Source organism: Cupressus sempervirens, chromosome 10 (genome assembly GCF_028749045.1).
Source record: "Cupressus sempervirens isolate cs-2001-9-10 chromosome 10, ASM2874904v1, whole genome shotgun sequence".
Classification (NCBI taxonomy): Eukaryota; Viridiplantae; Streptophyta; class Pinopsida; order Cupressales; family Cupressaceae; genus Cupressus; species Cupressus sempervirens.
Genome location: NC_143127.1, coordinates 249631869 through 249650140, shown reverse-complemented (window position 1 = coordinate 249650140; position 18272 = coordinate 249631869). Strand labels below are relative to the sequence as shown.

General features: G+C 34.5%; 2 protein-coding genes across 4 annotated transcripts in view; both read left to right on the top strand.

Moving 5' to 3' along the window:
- LOC149533567 (uncharacterized) overlaps positions 1–18272 on the top strand; it is a 117932-nt gene that overhangs the window by 16355 nt on the left and 83305 nt on the right. Inside the window, exons 2-3 of one of the 3 annotated variants that reach the window (XM_089803589.1) lie at positions 8823–9112; positions 9381–11079. In XM_089803589.1, coding sequence (XP_089659715.1) covers positions 9406–11079 — 1674 coding nt within the window. In that variant the 5' untranslated portion in view covers positions 8823–9112; positions 9381–9405. Of the gene's footprint in view, positions 1–8764; positions 9113–9380; positions 11080–18272 lie in introns of those variants that run through there. The other 2 variants (XM_089803587.1, XM_089803588.1) reach the window with 2 other exon arrangements.
- Positions 3796–7554, top strand: LOC149533568 (uncharacterized). The gene is made up of 2 exons (XM_089803591.1): positions 3796–7012; positions 7118–7554. The coding sequence occupies exons 1-2, from the start codon at positions 6545–6547 to the stop codon at positions 7157–7159; spliced, it is 510 nt and encodes a 169-aa protein (XP_089659717.1). The 5' UTR covers positions 3796–6544; the 3' UTR covers positions 7160–7554.

Below are 18272 nucleotides of genomic sequence, written 5' to 3'. Positions count from 1 at the left end.
TCTATAGACATATTTTGTTTAATGAAAAATATTAATTGCATTGGTTTAATAAGAACAGTTTTTCTAAAATCATGAGTATAGAAGGCAAAGAACAATAGTTGGTTTGAGAACTAACTCTTATATCTGGTGTAGACAACACATGTCAAATCTATATGTCGGTGAATCAATTTGAACGCCAAACAAGGAGTTAGAGGTAGTCATAGAACACATATTCCCCTCATATTGATTTGAAAAATGACAATTGAGAAGATTTTGCAAAGAATTTCATTTATAAAGCCTAGACTAAGCCACCATTTTCATCTCCTCGGATCATCATTATTTTATGACGCAACCAGATTACCAAAGCATAGTCTTCTTCGATAGCTCCCTCAACCTTTGGTTTCAAATCCCTTTACTTGGGAATAGAAATAGTTATCTTAACATGTGTACCGCAACAACAGTGCTTTACCTCTTCAGTTAATAGACTATGACTACATCGCAGTACAACATGATCCTAGTTAATTTTGTAACCAAACAAAAAAGGTTATTATCTCCTTTTCCACGCCACTATATTTGGCGGCTCGAAATGGCAGTGAAAATCATCTCCCAGTTCGACCACATTGACATTATACTTTAGGGCTCAATGCAGAAAGACCACCTTCACATTTGTGTATTTTGATTTAAAATTCTTTCACGGATGAGTGGAGGAATGTTTCTTTGATGACTGTCAATCCCTTTACCAACTTGGGTAAAACACAATGGAAGACAAGTGTAGTACACAATGGCATGGTCTACATTATAAGCAGTAGTGGTAGTTATCAATTTAGAGAGATTGTGGGACTTCTTCCACAAGTGCTTTTTCATTAGTATGCTACTCATTTGTTTTTGGTTTGAGGACTAATATCAAATAATGAGTTTGCCTCTATTTGGTGCTATTTCATTTGGGGTGGCTAATATTTTCCAAATTGTGATATTATAGTTTTGGCATGGAGATAAGGAGATTATGATTTATTTAGGCAAGTGGACAATATATCAACAGGCTGAACAAATAATGTTTTAGCATGTGGATGAAATCAATCTACTGGCATAATGAATCTTAATGAATTTTTTTAGTTATGCTTGAACTGCATCCGTTGTTAGAATAAGATGACATGATATATTTCATATACTTGAGAGGACTTGATTTCAATCCTTATTCTGTGGGCCCTATTGATCCATCGATGTTTTGTACTCTCCATCTGCAATCAAGGGCTAGCGCAATTGAAGTTGGGCAGTGCAATTTATTTTTGCATCTTGGTCATGTTTTGGTGTTGGTAAATTGCAAAGTGGAAGATTTCACTATTTATGCATTGTGATTATAGAGATTCTACCTTTTGAGAGATTGGAGTTTATGAATATCCTGCTCAAAGGATTGTCTTTTTGGTTTGATATCCTTTGCACAAATAACTTTTGTCATTCCCTCTTGATCTACCCATATGTGCAGTAATAAGGTTTTAGCTTTCAAGAAATCCTATCTCAACACCTCATTAGTTCACAAAATAGAGATAACTGATATGTGGCTCACTCTATCTTCGGAAGAATTTAAAGCGATCAAAGAGAATCAATGATTATTTAAATGAAATAGTTGGCATACTATATGCTCTATTGTTATAATCATATAGGCAGCAATCATGATTAAAGACTATTCAGTTTCCTATGGTAAAGACTATTCACTTTGCTATGTAGACCACTTGTAAGGATCACTTTCACCACTTATTAAGAGTTACATTCAAAAGGGAGATGTCTCAAACAATTTGATCTTGTGTTTACTTTACAATAAGGTTTTAGAAATGTTCATAATGGCAGATGGGAGGACAAACAATGTTGTTTGACAAATGCTTATATGGGGGCGTTTTCTGATTTGATGCATATGGAAAGTCTATTGCTTTGTGAAAATAGTCTGAAACAACATTTTTTCTTTGAATGTCAGTTTTCAATGACAAGACCTTCAATGGAGCAACTTGCATTTACTTTGAAATAATTAGATAAGTATTTTATTCTTATTAGAGAGTAATCCATTCTTATTTGCTCAATGTCATCTCTCTCTTATACGTGTTCATGTATGTACAGTAAGAACTATTTGCTTTGATGTTTTCCTTTGTTTGTGGGGATGTTTTTGTAGGAAAATAATGGTACATTAGGCATGCTACTAAAATATTGTAGGACTCAATTTTATGAGAGTAGCTTCAAAGTGGTTTTTGATCTAGAATTCCTTGGTCAGATGTTGATCATGCTAGACAAAGTGAGGCTATTGGAGAAAAATATCTTCTATGATTGGGATTATGAGTATCCTTCTATAACGAGAGGGAGCCAAAGACGTCAGTAGGTTGATGCATGTACTTGAAGCTTCAGATGGGAACCACATTATCTTGAATATGTTGTGTTTCCAATCTTGAGGATAAATCCACAGTTTAGTACATTCACTCATGTTACTATTAATCAAATTATGTTTCTATGACAAATGGAGTAGATAGAGGACATGCTTTAGTTGACTTTTGAGGATCTTGGTCAGATTGATTCAAAGGGAGTAGACTATGTCGTGATGGATTCTCTAGTGATAAAAAAACTGTAGCAATCCGAGGGCTATGATTCATGAGATGAATTTCCATGTGTAGAATGAAAGGCCTTTGTGCGAATGCCTAAACTGTAGATGGATACGTGGAATGCTATTCATTCAAATTACATTATTACTGAAGATCTGCAATCGATATTTACTCCAAAGTCTTCTAGTCTTCTGCCAAAGTGAAGTTTGTATATTATTGAAGACAAGCTTGTAGTTATGGATTGAAGCCCTTATTGAGAGGGAGCCTCAACATTAGTGATTACTTGAGATGTACCTTAATGCATCCTTCTCTGTGAGAGAGAAGCCTGAGGTAAAAACCCTTATTCCACCCTCTAGGAATATTCATGGTGGATCCACCCTTTGATATGGTTCATGGTGGATGTCATGTGAGTTATTAAATGATCTTGTGAAAATTTCTTGAGAGATGACGATCTTTTAATAAAGTTAACTTGTGGTCACTATGGTAAAGTGATGAATTTTAACATAGTTTAACCTACTGTCATGATGGATGTCATATGGTTCGTATCTGAGACCACGTCATGATAGTTCATATCTCTTACATAATATTATTTGAGCATATGTCATGGTGGATGTTATAAGACATAAATCCATGGACATGCCATTAACAAATAACTTCTTTGATAGACATCATGAGACGTAATGTCAACGCACATACCAAGAAAAGATTTGAGTATGTTGAATATCATATGGTAGATATTCTTGGGCATACCATGCTTTTGATGTTATTGTGAGGTAACAATAGTACAATATATTGTTTATTAGGGTAGAAATCATCCTCCCTAGCTAAGAGGGAGTGTTAATGATTGTAGCTTTGTTCAAATGATTCTAGTCGATGAAATCAAATGTTTGAATGGCCTTAAACATTTGATATTTATCCTTCACTATTATTATAATGGAGAATTATTAGTATTAATAATGAATCATTAAGTAGATATCTCTATATATGTATATTATATATATGAGATATATATATATATATATATATATATATATATATATATAGATGAGATATATTAGGCATATATATATATAAATTATTATTATCATATATTGTAATCATGATAATACATTGATAAATTATCATTTGTGATACATGTTAAAGCAATAACTAATATAAGATAAGATCTTCCTGATAGCATCATAATGCTCAAGACCTCTTGATGTCTAGTCACATGATGTCTCTGCATATGCTAGCTCCTACGTAAGCTCTCTGACTCACTAACTTTACTGTGATAGGAAACTGTATCCTCACAGCTCACCACATGATCCCTAACATCATATGTGCTAACAACCTTGCACATATCCATCAAAGAGGTTCTGCTACTGGGTACCTTTGCAAACAACTCATCTGAAGTGGAAGCTGCTGCAATGTCCAATTCCTCGTAAATCTCTACTTCCTCCTCAACTGTATATCCTTGTAAAACGTGACCCTGGGACCTATCATCATCCTATGACAACTTTGAGTCTTCACTCAATGTTTGACATGATAATCCAAACTCGCTGCAGCACAAAACATACAAATCATTAGGGGAGCCCATAGCACTAGTATCCACATTGTCTAATTGAGACTCCTCTACCATCTCTTGTTGCTGCACACATTAATCAATGTTAACATGTAGATCAACATCACTGTGGCATGAATCTACATCATGTAATTCCTCAACACTCAAATCACAAGTGTTACGACCAAGTGATTCCATGCTCTCATCTTCTACGCATGAGAAGCCTATCGCCTCCTGCATTGACCTAACACTATGACTGCTCTCATAAAAACCAGAGTTGTCAATGCTCATATCCTCCTTGCAGTCTTAAAAAATAACACTCATCAAAAAAGTCTAGACTAGCAGTGGTATCAATTGCATCTTTTACATTCATACTATCTGCAACATCATCAACATACTCACATAAGGGACCATTGTCCTGAAAATTAGACCCTATATTACCCATATCCCCACTACTGACATCAAAGGTAGTTAGCATGTCATTAGCATTTTCCAAATTACTAACTCCAGAATTCTCAAATTGTTGAAACTCATTGCTGCTGTCCTCTAATGAACAAACACATCCACATGTCCTTAAGGAGAATCTTCAACATCATAACTGTAGATTGGACTAGTGGCTGCCCCACTAGGCACCAAATCATCTTCACCATGATCACTAGTTGCTAAAAACTCATTGTGAAGACTCTTGGATGTCTCCTTCGTCAAAATCTCTTGTTTCTCTTCCTGCATTCTCCGTGAAGAGGACTTATTGAAACATGAAACTATAAACGTAGATGTTGTGTCAACTGTCATTGGAACCGAAAGTCTTGCATTCAGCATTTCCGTTGTTTGCCTCAATAATTTCTCCATTTCATTTACCAAGGGACCTATTTGTTTCCTAAAACTTGACATACTGCTCAATTGGTTTCCATATCTATTGGATTTTTTGTATTTGTCTATGATTAAAATAACTTGTGAGAGTGCTGATCACTCATAAATCAAGCATGCAAACTCAAAATTTCCAACCCTGCAGGATGGCACGAAACCGCTTTGATACCACTATAATATCCCACACTAGGATATTGCCTTCAGTTTGATACAATGCTAGAAATTGTAGTTCCATTTTTTGTGAATAATTATGCACTTTTGGGGTTTGCAACAATAATTAAAATGCATCTAAAATTCTCAAACTATATGCACAAATTGAATTCTATTTATTTCTTGTCAAATACAACTGATTGCATTTACAATTATTATTTACTTGTAAATATACTTAATGCTGAAAGATACATTTGAATTACAAACTTGAATCAGAATGATGCACCTTTCATGAAACATTACTGAGACAAATCACAACTCAGAGATGAAACACTGCCTTACAGTATAGGTCACAAACCCAATAGGTAAATCACAAGCCACAATTATGTATGCAGCCTTGCAAATTATATACGCCTGACTTAATGTAAATGAACACAACCCTAGTAGGAATGAATGTTGACCACACACAAATTCACAACTCATAAAGGCGATTCACTACTCCTAGAGAATGCTTCCCATGTTAGCATCCAATCACTATTCAATAGGCACGATTCACCATTATCAAGAATGGCTCAAATTGCAAGCAAAGATATGATGTCCAGCCATGAAATATCTTCAAACCCTTCAAATGCAAATTAAAGATATCCAAGAATGATTTCATTTACAACAATTCATTTCTTTTATAAAAATAAATCAAATCTTCCTTATCACTCCAATAGTTAGCTTCATGAAGACCCCTTTTACTTAAAATACCCCTTTCTTTATACTTTGGAACATATTTGAATAATATAATTAATTAACTCCCTTTGACTCCAAAAACAGCCTTTTCGTCAATATCATGATATTCTGACACACAAGGTCATTGTTTCCTATGCCCAATATTTAAAACTTTTCAACCCAGTTCCAACGAGCTATGACACTAAGGTGACCAATATACAATACCAGCAAAAATAGCAACCTTAGTGTTTCTAATTAAATAATAATCATACTTCACTCGTCTTGCGAAAATGACTGAGAAGCATCAGGATATAAATCTGACAACAAACGAGTGATCTTGATGAATATGGACGATGAATGAACTTGTTAGGGTGACTAAAAATAGATGCTCCCTTCAGGATTCTTGGAGCCTAAACTAGAAGCCAAAAAATAAAAATTGAGAGCATCATTCAACTCCTCTAACTCATCCGAGCTCATCATAACCATCCATTGACTTACTACAAATAACAAGTCTCGCCAAATAGAGTCATAACCCCAACGGGGTATTCTAATCGCTAGTATTAGCCTACATAGACCCAGTAATAGGTTAAATCCATCCACTATCATGGTCAAGCTAAAAAGGGGACATTACAGACACTTGGTGGGATCATGTAGAATACCTTCTTAGTCTCCAAGAGCCCATCCTAGGTATGATGTGCATTATGACATGGATGAGCCATGTTCAGGGGAGGTTTATGATGGAATGAACTCAGTGATTGAGAATAAGAGATCCATCATAAATACAAAAGATCAAGATCCTTATGAAACCTTCTTCAAAGAGGTGCAATCAATTTGTGTTGAGCGGTGGAACAAAATGACCATCCCATTGCATCTCCTTGCCTTCTCATTGAGTCCCAAATATTTTAGTGAATATATTTTTGCTATGCCAACAAGGGTGCTTCCATATCATGATGCGGAAGTAGGTGAAGGGCTTAAGAAAGCTGTTACTAAACTCTTCGCTGATACTGAAATGGAAGATGCAGTTACAAGTGAATTTGCTGATTTTGCATCATCCATTAGTCATAGTCCTGCTGCTCTTCGTGACAAGTATAGGAAGGATGCTCACTCTTGGTGGTACCTCAATGGCCACAAATTGCCCTACATCCAACTTCTCGCTAGCAAAGTTTTATCACAAGTAAGTTGTCGTTTAAAAATTACTATTTGTCATTTAATTTACTTAAATTCTAAGGACTCTAATGAGATCTGCCTTTGCTTCACCAAGTTGCTATTTCTTTTTCAGCTGAACGCAATTGGAGTACATACTCCTTCATTCACTCAGTGAAGCGCAATCGGTTGGCATCAAGCAAAGCTAAGGATTTAGTCTATGTGCATTCCAACTTGCGCTTTCTTACTTACAAAAATGATGAGAACAAGGGCGGGCAACAAAGTTGTGGGATGTAGAACCGGAGCATACTGACTTGTATATTTCTATTGTTGCACAATCTATACAATTGAGGAGTCAAGTAGCCAACATACTTTTAGTGCAAGTGACAACAAGGTTCATTAATCTAATGTCAATATTGATGACAATCTTGATATTGATGATGACCCATATGGTTCTGATTAGCAAACTGATTTTTAGTATTATTTCTATGTTAAACAATGACTATATATCATGAGACTCGTGTTCGATCTTTTATCGAAAACTGAATTAAATTAGTATGTTATATTTTAATATCTGAAATTTGTAATGGTATTTTAGCATCTGTATTGGTCTGTGACATTCTAAACTTAATTTACATTTTACCTGCACACGCACACATATAACAACCTGACATATACATGTATTGGTATGTGACATTTTAGACTTTTTTTTAGTTGTGTGCACGCGCACACACACATATATATAGATGGATGCCACCAAAAACATACGAGACCCCAAAACAAATTTCTGCGATACTAGTGTTTCGTACCCATATACCCATACCCATTTCCATACCAGATTTTGGCATCACCATAACAATCATATTATTATTTTGGCATTTACCAATTCTGTCAGTTTGATATGTTATGATTTGATTGGTTAGCTCCTAATATCTTGCTGGTTATTTTCACTGTCCACATTGTAGTCTCTCTACTCTCTCATCTTGCTCACGTTGAGACCTTGGTGATAAGAAAGAGCTAGGATTTGAGTTGATTATTTTGGTGGATTTGAGCTAACTGTTCTACTATGGATATTACAATTCACTCTGTTGAAACTTTAATATACAGTTACTATTTACCATAGTTTATTTATTTAAGAATATTGATATCAAGTTTGGTAGTTTTCTTAATATCAATTTGAAAACTCAATGGTTATCGTGTTTACCATGTTTAAATTGTTGCAAACTTTTTTTGAGTCACAAAGTACTCCTTGATATGATTCTGCTCTGTAGAAAATTAAATAGTTATTTCTTTTGAGTAAGTTTTAGACTAATTATGACATTGATGTTTATATTTCCCATTTTGCGAAGGCATTTTTTTATCTATCTTGGAAATCTTGATGTTTTTCTATGCTGATTCCTATCTTTTGTTCTAAATCTTATTTAATGAAAGTTGATTATGTTTTGGCTCACTTCTCTTACTCGGCATCTTATAACATTTTCCTAAATAAGACTAACATTGACATCCAATTACTGCTGAAACAACATAAATGGGTCTAAGATAATTATTAGATGACTCGTTGTTCATTTATTACCAAGATCCCACTAAATGTATGACTCTTATTTTAATTATTTTAGGCTTTTTAAATCAGTCTCATATCTGAATTGTGTGACTGTGCATGTAAATAGCAACTTTGTTCTGTATAATTGAAGCGCAATAGGCTCAATCATAGGTTACAATAGATGTTGGTAAATCTAAGGTGCATTTATGTGCTTTTAATACTGAACATTCTTCTCTCCTTCAGTACCTTGCTTTTCTTTCTCTTTGCAGGTTTCACAGTATGAATTATATGCTTTTCCCAGGAAATCATTTTTAAGTGGAGTGCTGTTTGCTCCAAAAGGAATGTTTTTGGGGCAATGCCTTGTGCGGTGATGTCTGATTTTGTTAAAGGAGAGGATGAGCTAGAATCCAGAAAGCAATTACCTTCTTGATGGCATATATGGTAGGGATCCCTAAAGAACATAAAACTGGATATTCAGAAAGAGGAATTAGAGAAGGATCTGAAACTGTTGAGATCAATCCAGTCAAGGAATCTTAAATGTTTATTAGGAAGGATCAGTTTACCAAATGCACTGCAGAGTCGATTCCCCTGGTATTTTGTTATGCTCTACAATAACACTGAGAAGAACAATTCTTTTATAAATTGCCATCTTTTTGGCGATTCTTTCATATTTTTCTTTTGAACTTTTTAATAGACATTGCTTGAATTTTTAGACAAATCAGTTCTCTACTGTATTATGCTTGAATACGTATTTTGGTTACATATTTCTTCTTATATTGTTCAACTTTCATTAATTATATAATATTGCATCTTTCTAATCATCAAAATGACGGGTTGTTTCTCACATTCTTGATTTCAGGGCATGGAAGAGGTTTGAAAAAAAAATGGCAGTGGCAGATGGACTCTCAAATTTAGCTGAAAATGTTATTGATCCTGAAACAAAACATAAGCCTGCACACAATAAAACTTTAAAGCTAAAAGAGGAATTGATGCTTGCTAAGGAAAAGGAAAGGAAGATGTATTTTCTTGAGTTAAAACAAAATAAGGTTGAAAAGGAAAAGGAAGATGTCCTGACAGAGTGGGAAAGACTGAAGAATTTTGAGTCGAAAGCAAGAACATTGACAAGAGAGCTTATTGAGTCTGAATTCTTCCAAGGGCGATTCACAAATCTAGGGAAATTCAGGGATGATTCAAATCTTTTGGATAAATTAAAAGAGGTGACAGTGGCCTTGAAAGAAAGAGATTTGATCTTGCATGAGCAATTCCAGGATGCTGAATGCAAGAGAACAGAATTAGAAAATAAGTCTAACATGGAACTAGACTTGTTATGTCAAGAAAAAAAGCATAGCGCTCTGAAGGAAGATGAATTGAAAAATGCAGTGGCTAGATTAAATACACTTGAAATGACTGCAGCTTGCTTTGAAGAGAAGGTACCAGCTTCAGAGGCACACTTCAAGTTTTTGATGAACAAAAGTAAGGAGTGTGATGTGCTAGCTAAACAGGCAGAAGATAATTTTGTTGAGACTTTTAAAAAGGCCTTGGAATCAGACTATTTACAAGTAATTTATGAGTCCAGGGCAAAGGAAATGGAGAGAATTTTTACTAAACAGGAAGAAGAGATTGAAGGGCTTCATCAAAAGCTTGAAAAATGTGAGCAAGAACAGCAGGGAATGAACAAGATTGAAGCAAATCACCTCAAAAGTGAGGAAGAATTTAAGCATTCTCAACATTATTCTTTGGAGAGAGTAAAAAAAATTGAGAGTGCACTACTGAACTCACAGAAAAAGGAACAAGAAATGCAGGAAAACTTAATTGCTGCAGAAGGAGAAGTATGCAAATATAAAAACATTATAATGAAATCTACAGAGAGGCTTTATCAGGCTCAGAATTTGGCTGAAGTACTGGATGGTTTGTTAAAGGACACACAAGAGAAATTGGAAACTGTTGAACGAGACTTGGAAAGAGTGTCTCAAAGAGAACATGTTCTTCAAAGTAAGCTTGAAGAGAGTGAGGTGAAATTCCTAGCACAAGAGAGTACTCTACAAAGTATGACAGCTAGGATTAAAAAACTCAAACAATTGCTTGAATCTCTAGTAAAGGGTCCAGAAATGAAGTTTAAGATGGATGAAGAAAATTTTGAATTTTCTGAAGGTGAAGATGTAAGGATGTTGAATATATTAGTGGGTCACATTAAAGAATGTAACAATCAAGTGTCAGTTGTGTCCATATCGGCTATAGCAAAAGACATTGAGCTGCAGGTTTTATATGCAAAATTGAGCGAGATGGAGACCTTGGTACAAAAAATTCAAGGTAAATTCTTGACTGCAGAATACAGGGCCCTGTGTGCTGAAACAGAATGCACACAGTTATTTGAAACCAATTTAAAGTTGAGGGATGAGTTTGCCCGTATCCAGTTTCAGATGGGTGAGTTGCAGACAAATTTAAATCATGTGGAGAGGAAGGAAGCTTCAGCCACTTCTCAACTTATGTCTACAGTGGAAAGAGTAAATGGTTTGATTGGACAACTGCACAAGGAAAGAAAAGAGCTTCACAAAAAAGTATGCTTTTCTGGACGTTTAGCTGCGTTAATGACTTATACATAGTTCTATCCTGGTTTCTTAGTATTGTTGTCAGGAAATGTGCAAAAAAACATTACTACCTTTTACTCTTCATAAACAAACAAAAAATTTAGTTGCCATCTGGCCTGATTTGTCGATTTCTGTCACAACTTCTCGTTTACTTGTTCCAAGGGGACAGCTCCCCACCCTTTGAATCTCTTGGGGATGTGTCATGAGATGGGGATGGGGTTGGTGGGACTTACCAATGACTTAGAGATATCCACAGTTTGCTTCCCAACCCATCAACTATTGAAGCATATCCCTCATTAAATTAACAATTTAAAGAAAATTCAAATGATACTTGCTGTGAAATTTTTAGTTTTTGTATTGTTTCACTCTGTGATGTAGTATGAGCATCATAGTAGTCTTATTGACACTTTCACTACTATTAGAATTGCTAAAATTCTCACTTGGAGTATTGGCTATTTTTATATTATTGTTAAATTCTAATTTATTAATCTTTATATTTATTGGTTTGGTTATCACTTTGCTATGCCCTTATTCCTAAATTTTTTATGGCAGTCCAATTTCTACCACCTATACATCCTCATGCAAAATTAGTTCTTTTTCTCCACCACCACATTTAATTTGAGGAATGGGTGTTTCTCTTGCTATTTTCTCCGAAGTTTGTTTATATTTGTTAGTTTTTGTTCTTTATTAGGTATGGAAAGCTCAAATGTTCTATTGATTTTACATGCCCATTGTTTCTATCAGAAAATGTTTTTGAGTATATATATTTGTCCCTTTTTAGAAGTCTTTCCCTGGTGATAGAATACTTCATCTCTACACTTCAGCACAGTATTCAGAGCAATTTAGGGATTTGATTCTCATTGTAATTCTGAAGCAGCATAGGGAATTAAATAATGGCTACTTCTGGCCTATGCTTATTCAATGGAAATGTATTGGTGATGGAAAAGGATTTCTTGGATTTTGGGATTGGATATTGACAAATATAATGATGATGATGGCAATGACTTTTAACATCCTGTAGACCAGATTGTTATAGGATGTTTTACTGTGAATTATCTGTAAGCAACGCATCATTGGAGTTGCTATTTTTATTGTTATTCTCTTTCTTCTTGTCTTCCATGGCCTTTAGTTCATTTAGTGTTTGTTTGTGAATTGTCGTCCTTGATAATTTGTAATTAATACCAATGTAGTAAACATTTTCATTTCCCATTTATTGTTTGATCCTTCTGTTGAATTCAGAGGATTGCTGCAACTTAAATAATACTACCTGTGATTTGTGTATATCTTCAAATGCAGCAATCTCACTCACATTTATATTGGGAAAAAGGTTATGAAGAGACATGTCCCTATTCATTAATTACATAGTTTATATATATATATATATATATATAATGAACAAATTATATCTCATAGATAATTATTTATAGGTTTATCTGACTAAAGCAGAAAACATTAACACTCCCTCTTAGCTAGGGAGGATAAACACGTGATAAATAGAACACCATTGGAATATTTAGAAACAATATAACAAAAGAAGCCTTTGTTACAAGCTAGTGTTGCCGTTGCACCAAAAGATCAACCTGTCAATGCTCAATACAACCACTAGACTTATAGAACACTGGAGGTAGTTAAGCCATGTCACAAATCTCGAAGGGGAACGTTGGCGATTAGTTCAACAATCCCCCCTTAGCGTTACCCGAGGAGATTCAAACCTGTGACCAAGCTTTGATACCACTTGTTACAAGCTAGCATTGCCGTTGCACCAAAAGATCGACTTGTCAATGCTCGATACAACCACTAGACTTATAGAACATAGGAGGCGGTTAAGCCATGTCACGAATCCCAAAGGGGAACATTGGTGGTTAGTCCAACAGTCTTTGATCAAAAGACTTCCAATATATGATATCATATAAGTATTGGCCTATTAGAATATCAACATAGGATATTCACCAAATACTAATTTGATATCATATCGGGTAGCATGAGCATTGGCCTAGCAGAACATCAATTTAATGATATCCACCAAGTATCCAATACGATAATGGCCTATCAAAATATCGAGGCAAGATATTCACCAAATACCTATCATATATCTATACAAACAACTTATAGATCGTCAATTTAATGACATCTAACTCTTAGTTGTTGATTTACAAGATAAAGCTTTCATGATCTATTTCAACATTTACATAAAATGTATATCATGATTTAAGTTATTGTAAGATCACCACCTTTCAATAACCTCTACAAGTACAAGTGATAATCTTTTGGAAGTTGCCACTTCCTCATGATGTACATAGGAGGTAGGCCCATACACACATGACGTCACCACAGATACTATCATATGGTGTTGTCATGATATCCACCATGGATCATACGAGAGAATAAGGTTTTCACCTCAAACTTATCTTTCATAGAGAAGAATGTATTACAAGGGATTTCACTTGGAACTTCTTCTTTATGAAGAAATACTAACCTTTTGACCTCCTTATCAAGCTTATCTCCAATAAGGTGTCATGACTCCCTCTGAATCTGAAACATATCTTCTATCTGCTCCCTCTCTTTGTCCAAAGTTGCCTTTAATGAACTGTCATGCTCCCTGGTTCAACAAGAACCAATCTATCTAAGAATTGTATAGTCTAGACATCCTTGGTTTACATGGAACTTCATAACATGAATGATAGTCCCTTTAACTGCTATAATTTTCTGATTTATAGAGAAACCATGTCAACATAGTCTACTCCTTCTGAACCAATATGACCAAGTTGCTTGGGAGCAAACTGAAACATATCATCTATTTTTTCCCTCTCTGACGGATGTGCCAAACTCCCTCTTGTTATAGAAGGGTACTCATATTAGGTAGCATGCCCAATGTACCATTTTTTTTTTTGGAAGAACATCATCAAAGCAACTCTTATAGTACATATGGAAATACAATTAGAGAGAGAATATAGAGATTAGTAATACTCAAAGCTAATGAATACTTATCTGCATATCTTTGATAGAAGTTTCTCCAAAGAAGGTCCATAGACATTAAATCAAAACTATCTCTATACAAGCATTTGTCAAATAATGAGAATGAAACATTGATTATTATTCCTCCTTCAATCTAAAATTCCCATTCATTTATCATCGAACAATTTTTGCATCACATCATAGTAGACGAATCCAATCCTTGTAAAGCCTCTTCCAATTTCCTGTACCACCTATGACCAATACCTCAATCTATGCAACACTACCTCAACTCACTTGATAGTCTGGTCTTTTGTTTTCATCAAATCATTTTATTTTTAAAATCATCATCAATATGTTAGTCAAGCTTGGATTTAAACAACTTCCACCTACATATATAATATGTGATCAAACATATATCTTCAACTGTCAATATATTTATAATTTTTCTAGAGGTAGCCATTTAAATCCGGAAGTCACTATCACAAGAAATCAATAATTTTTATGTTGATATTTCTCCCCATGTCCTAGTTGATTCAAGTGGCTTGTAGTTGATTATTATGTGCTTGATTTATCAATTTATTTTCACTTGTGCAAACTAACAATGTTATCCACACTGCTTATAAACTACCACTCCAAAAACTTATATTTCCAGTGGTCCCTTCTCTTTACACTTAATTTGTTTGTGGATTTGTTTTCTCCTTAGCAACTGATACTTCATCTTCATTGTAATTGCAAAATCTCTACAAATCACCATGACAAATAGGAGGACTAACATGTTAAGTATATAACCAGATAACATACTGGTCTGAAAGTGTAGACCGCACTTGATCTTCTCATCCTATATACTACATATGGCATTATATGTATTCTTCCTCTTATGAGACGGCGACTTCCTAGAAGGTTATGTGCTATTAAAACTAATCTAAACATTGTGTTAGTATTTAGTGGTAACTAATCTTGTAAATCGCCGATTTATGGAAGAGGCATATGGGCTGACTTAGGCAAGAGACATGTCCATTTGAGTGTCATGTCCTTTAGTCTGGTATATAGGAAGGATAGTATTACAGTTTGAAGGACACACAATTACAATTAAGTTTGCTTCTTCAAGCAATATCATTCTATCGATTTATTGCATAAATTATATAACATTCAAATCAGAAGTAAAGGTGACAACTCCTTCAATATTCAGATTAATAAGAAGATCATTTTCAGCAACCAATGACAGAATTAAAGTCTGATTGAAATGATACAGACTTTCCAGAAACTTTACATGGTATCAGAGCTCTGGTAGTCAAACCTATGCTTTGCAAAATTCAGTTATCAAGACTTCATATATATTTAGCAACTATCTCCTATCTTCAATGGCATACACAATTAGACCCGAGGACAGGTTTGATGGGAAAGAACACTTTGAGGCTTGAAATTCAAAATCATGATGATTCTTGAAGAGAATGATGTAAGACAATTCGTTGATAAAGCATCCAAACAACCGCCAGTTGAAGCTCATAAATCCATCTGGAGCAAAGGAAATAGGAAAGCAATTCAAATCATATTAGATGGAGTAAAAAATGATATCGTACCCATGCTTACAAAACATCAAATTGCATTTGATATGATGAATGCATTGCGAAGTGCATATGAGGTCAACAATGCAACTAGGGTTCTAGCACTGAAAAGGCAACTAAATCACATTTAACTAAAGAAAGGAGAATCAATGAATTCTTACTTCCTAAGAGTTGCTAGCATTAGAGATGAACTGTCAAGCATAGGAACCATTATTAATGACACAAAATTAACACTAATGGCCATAGATGGATTACCAGATTCATGGGAGACTTTTGCACAAGGAATAAGTGCCAAAGATAATCTTCTTGACTTCAACAGACTTAAGAACGATTGTCTTCAAGAAGAATCCAGAAAACTAAAGAAAGGAGGGAAACTAAAAAGAGAGGATAAAGAACTTCATGTTCTTAATACAAACTCCTATAAGGGCAAGAAGAAGCATTTCAAAAGGAAAAAGGGAAATCAATAGAATGGGAAACCCAAGAAAGATCTATCTAAAATAAAGTGTTTCAAATGTGAAAAATTTGGACACGACAGATCGAATTGTCTTAAAAATCCTAAACAAGCAAACTGTACAAATGTTACTAGGGAAGAAGATACCTATGATCCCGAGAATCGTGTATTGTACTCATTATCAAATGAAATTTCAAGTAAAGCATGGATAATTGATAGTGGATTTTCTAGACATATAACGAGATACAAAGAAACACTAGACTCCTTATCAGAGAAGGTTAAGGTGAAGTTACCATTGGTGATAATTTTGCACATTCCGTTGAAGGAATTGGAAATTGCACCTTGAAACTAAAATCAAGAAATACTCTTCTTCTCAAAGGTTACTCTACATAGCAGAAATTAAAAGAAATCTAATCTCAATTACAACGCTTGAAGATGATGGGCATAATGTTGCATTCATGGATGACAAAGTATTAACTTGGGCAAAGACCTCCTCAATCAAGAAAGCAAAGTTGATTGGTCAAAGAAAAGGATGTTTGTATGAATTGAAAACAGAATCTAGTTGACCTATTCAAGCCTTAGTTCATGAAGCTACAGACATAAATGAAATATGACATAGAAGATTAGGGCATTTAAATTTCAAAACCTTATCAACTATGGAGAAGATGGTTACTGGATTACCTAAACTAAATAATGACCACTGAAGCACATGCAAAGGGTGCGCTTTGGGTAAGAACACTAGAAGTCTATTTCATGATAGCACTAGGAAAACAAAAAATGTTTTGGAGTTAATTCAATCAGATTTATGTGGGCCTATGTCTATTTCTTCTCTTGGAGGATTCTGGTATTATATTTTGTTCATAGATGACTTCTCTAAGAAAACATGGATTTACTTCTTAAAATGCAAAGAATTAAAAGAAATCCTAAAGAGATTTAAAGAATTTAAAACATTAATTGAAAACTTTTCAAGACATAAAATTAAAACCCTTAGAACTGATAACGGAGGGGAATATACCTCAGACTTGTTTAAAAGGTTTTGTAAAGAATCAGGGATTAAGAGGGAGTACATTGTTCCTTATAATCTAGAACAAAACGGGGTAGCGGAAAGAAAGAATAGGACAATTATAGAAGCTACTAGAGCTATGATTTTTGATCAAAATCCAAAATATTATCTTTGGATAGAAGCCTCTTGTACTGCTGTCTATATTCAAAACAGAAGTCCTCAGTCTTACCCTAGAGATAAAACTCTTGAAGAAGTATTTACTAAGGTCAAACCCAATATAAGTCATCTTAGGATTTTTGGTGCCCTGTATATATCCATGTTCCAAAAGAAAAGAGAACCAAGTTGGAACCGTCTAGAAGGAAAGGTATTTTTGTAGGGTATAGTGAAACATCTAAGGCATATAGGATTTTCATACCTGGATAGAAAAGTATTGAACTTAGTAGGGATGTGGTTTTTGAAGAAGATTTTGCATTCAAAAGAGCACTGAGTTCTGAAGAACCTTCTCCTTTATCTAGTTCTGAAAGAAATAGTGAATCTGGGTCCCAGAGGGAGAACTTAGAAGAAATTGAAGATGAAATTCAAAATATGAATCTTGAAGAAAATCAAAATTCAAAGAAAAGACCACTCTGGGCCATTAAAACAGTCGAGGCAGCTCAAAACTTTGCTGCACCTTCTGGAACAGTCAGAGAAAGCAGAAGACCTAAAAGATTCTCTAATTATACAGCAAACATGAGTGATCTATCTAAAACAGAACCAACCAATCCTTCTAATGCTATTAAATATACAACTTGGAAAGAAGCTATGACGGAAGAATACCAATCTATTATGAAAAATTATGTTTGGGAAATTGTTCCTAGATCTAAAGAAAAATCTGTTGTTTCTTCCAAGTGGATATTTAAAATAAAGCATGTTGTTGATGGTAGCATTGAAAAGTATAAAGCTAGATTTGTAGCCAGAGGATTTTCTTAGAAGGAAGGGATTGATTATGAAGAAACCTTTGCTCCTGTTGCCAGATATACCTCTGTAAGAGTAGTCCTAGCAATTGCAGCATCAAAGGGATGGAAAGTACATTAGATGGATGTAAAACAACATTTGTAAATGGAAAGATTACAGAAGAAGTATATTTGGAGCAACTTGAAGGATTTGAAACTCATGATCCTAACGCTTTTATTTGCAGGCTCAAGAAAGC

What these genes read in the sequence shown, in the direction of transcription:
- LOC149533568 (XM_089803591.1), top strand. Translation starts at nt 6,545, where the DNA reads ATGGATGAGCCATGTTCAGGGGAGGTTTATGATGGAATGAACTCAGTG. An exon ending in CTAGCAAAGTTTTATCACAA is followed by an intron (nt 7,013 to 7,117) that starts GTAAGTTGTCGT and finishes TTTCTTTTTCAG; the next exon opens with CTGAACGCAATTGGAGTACA.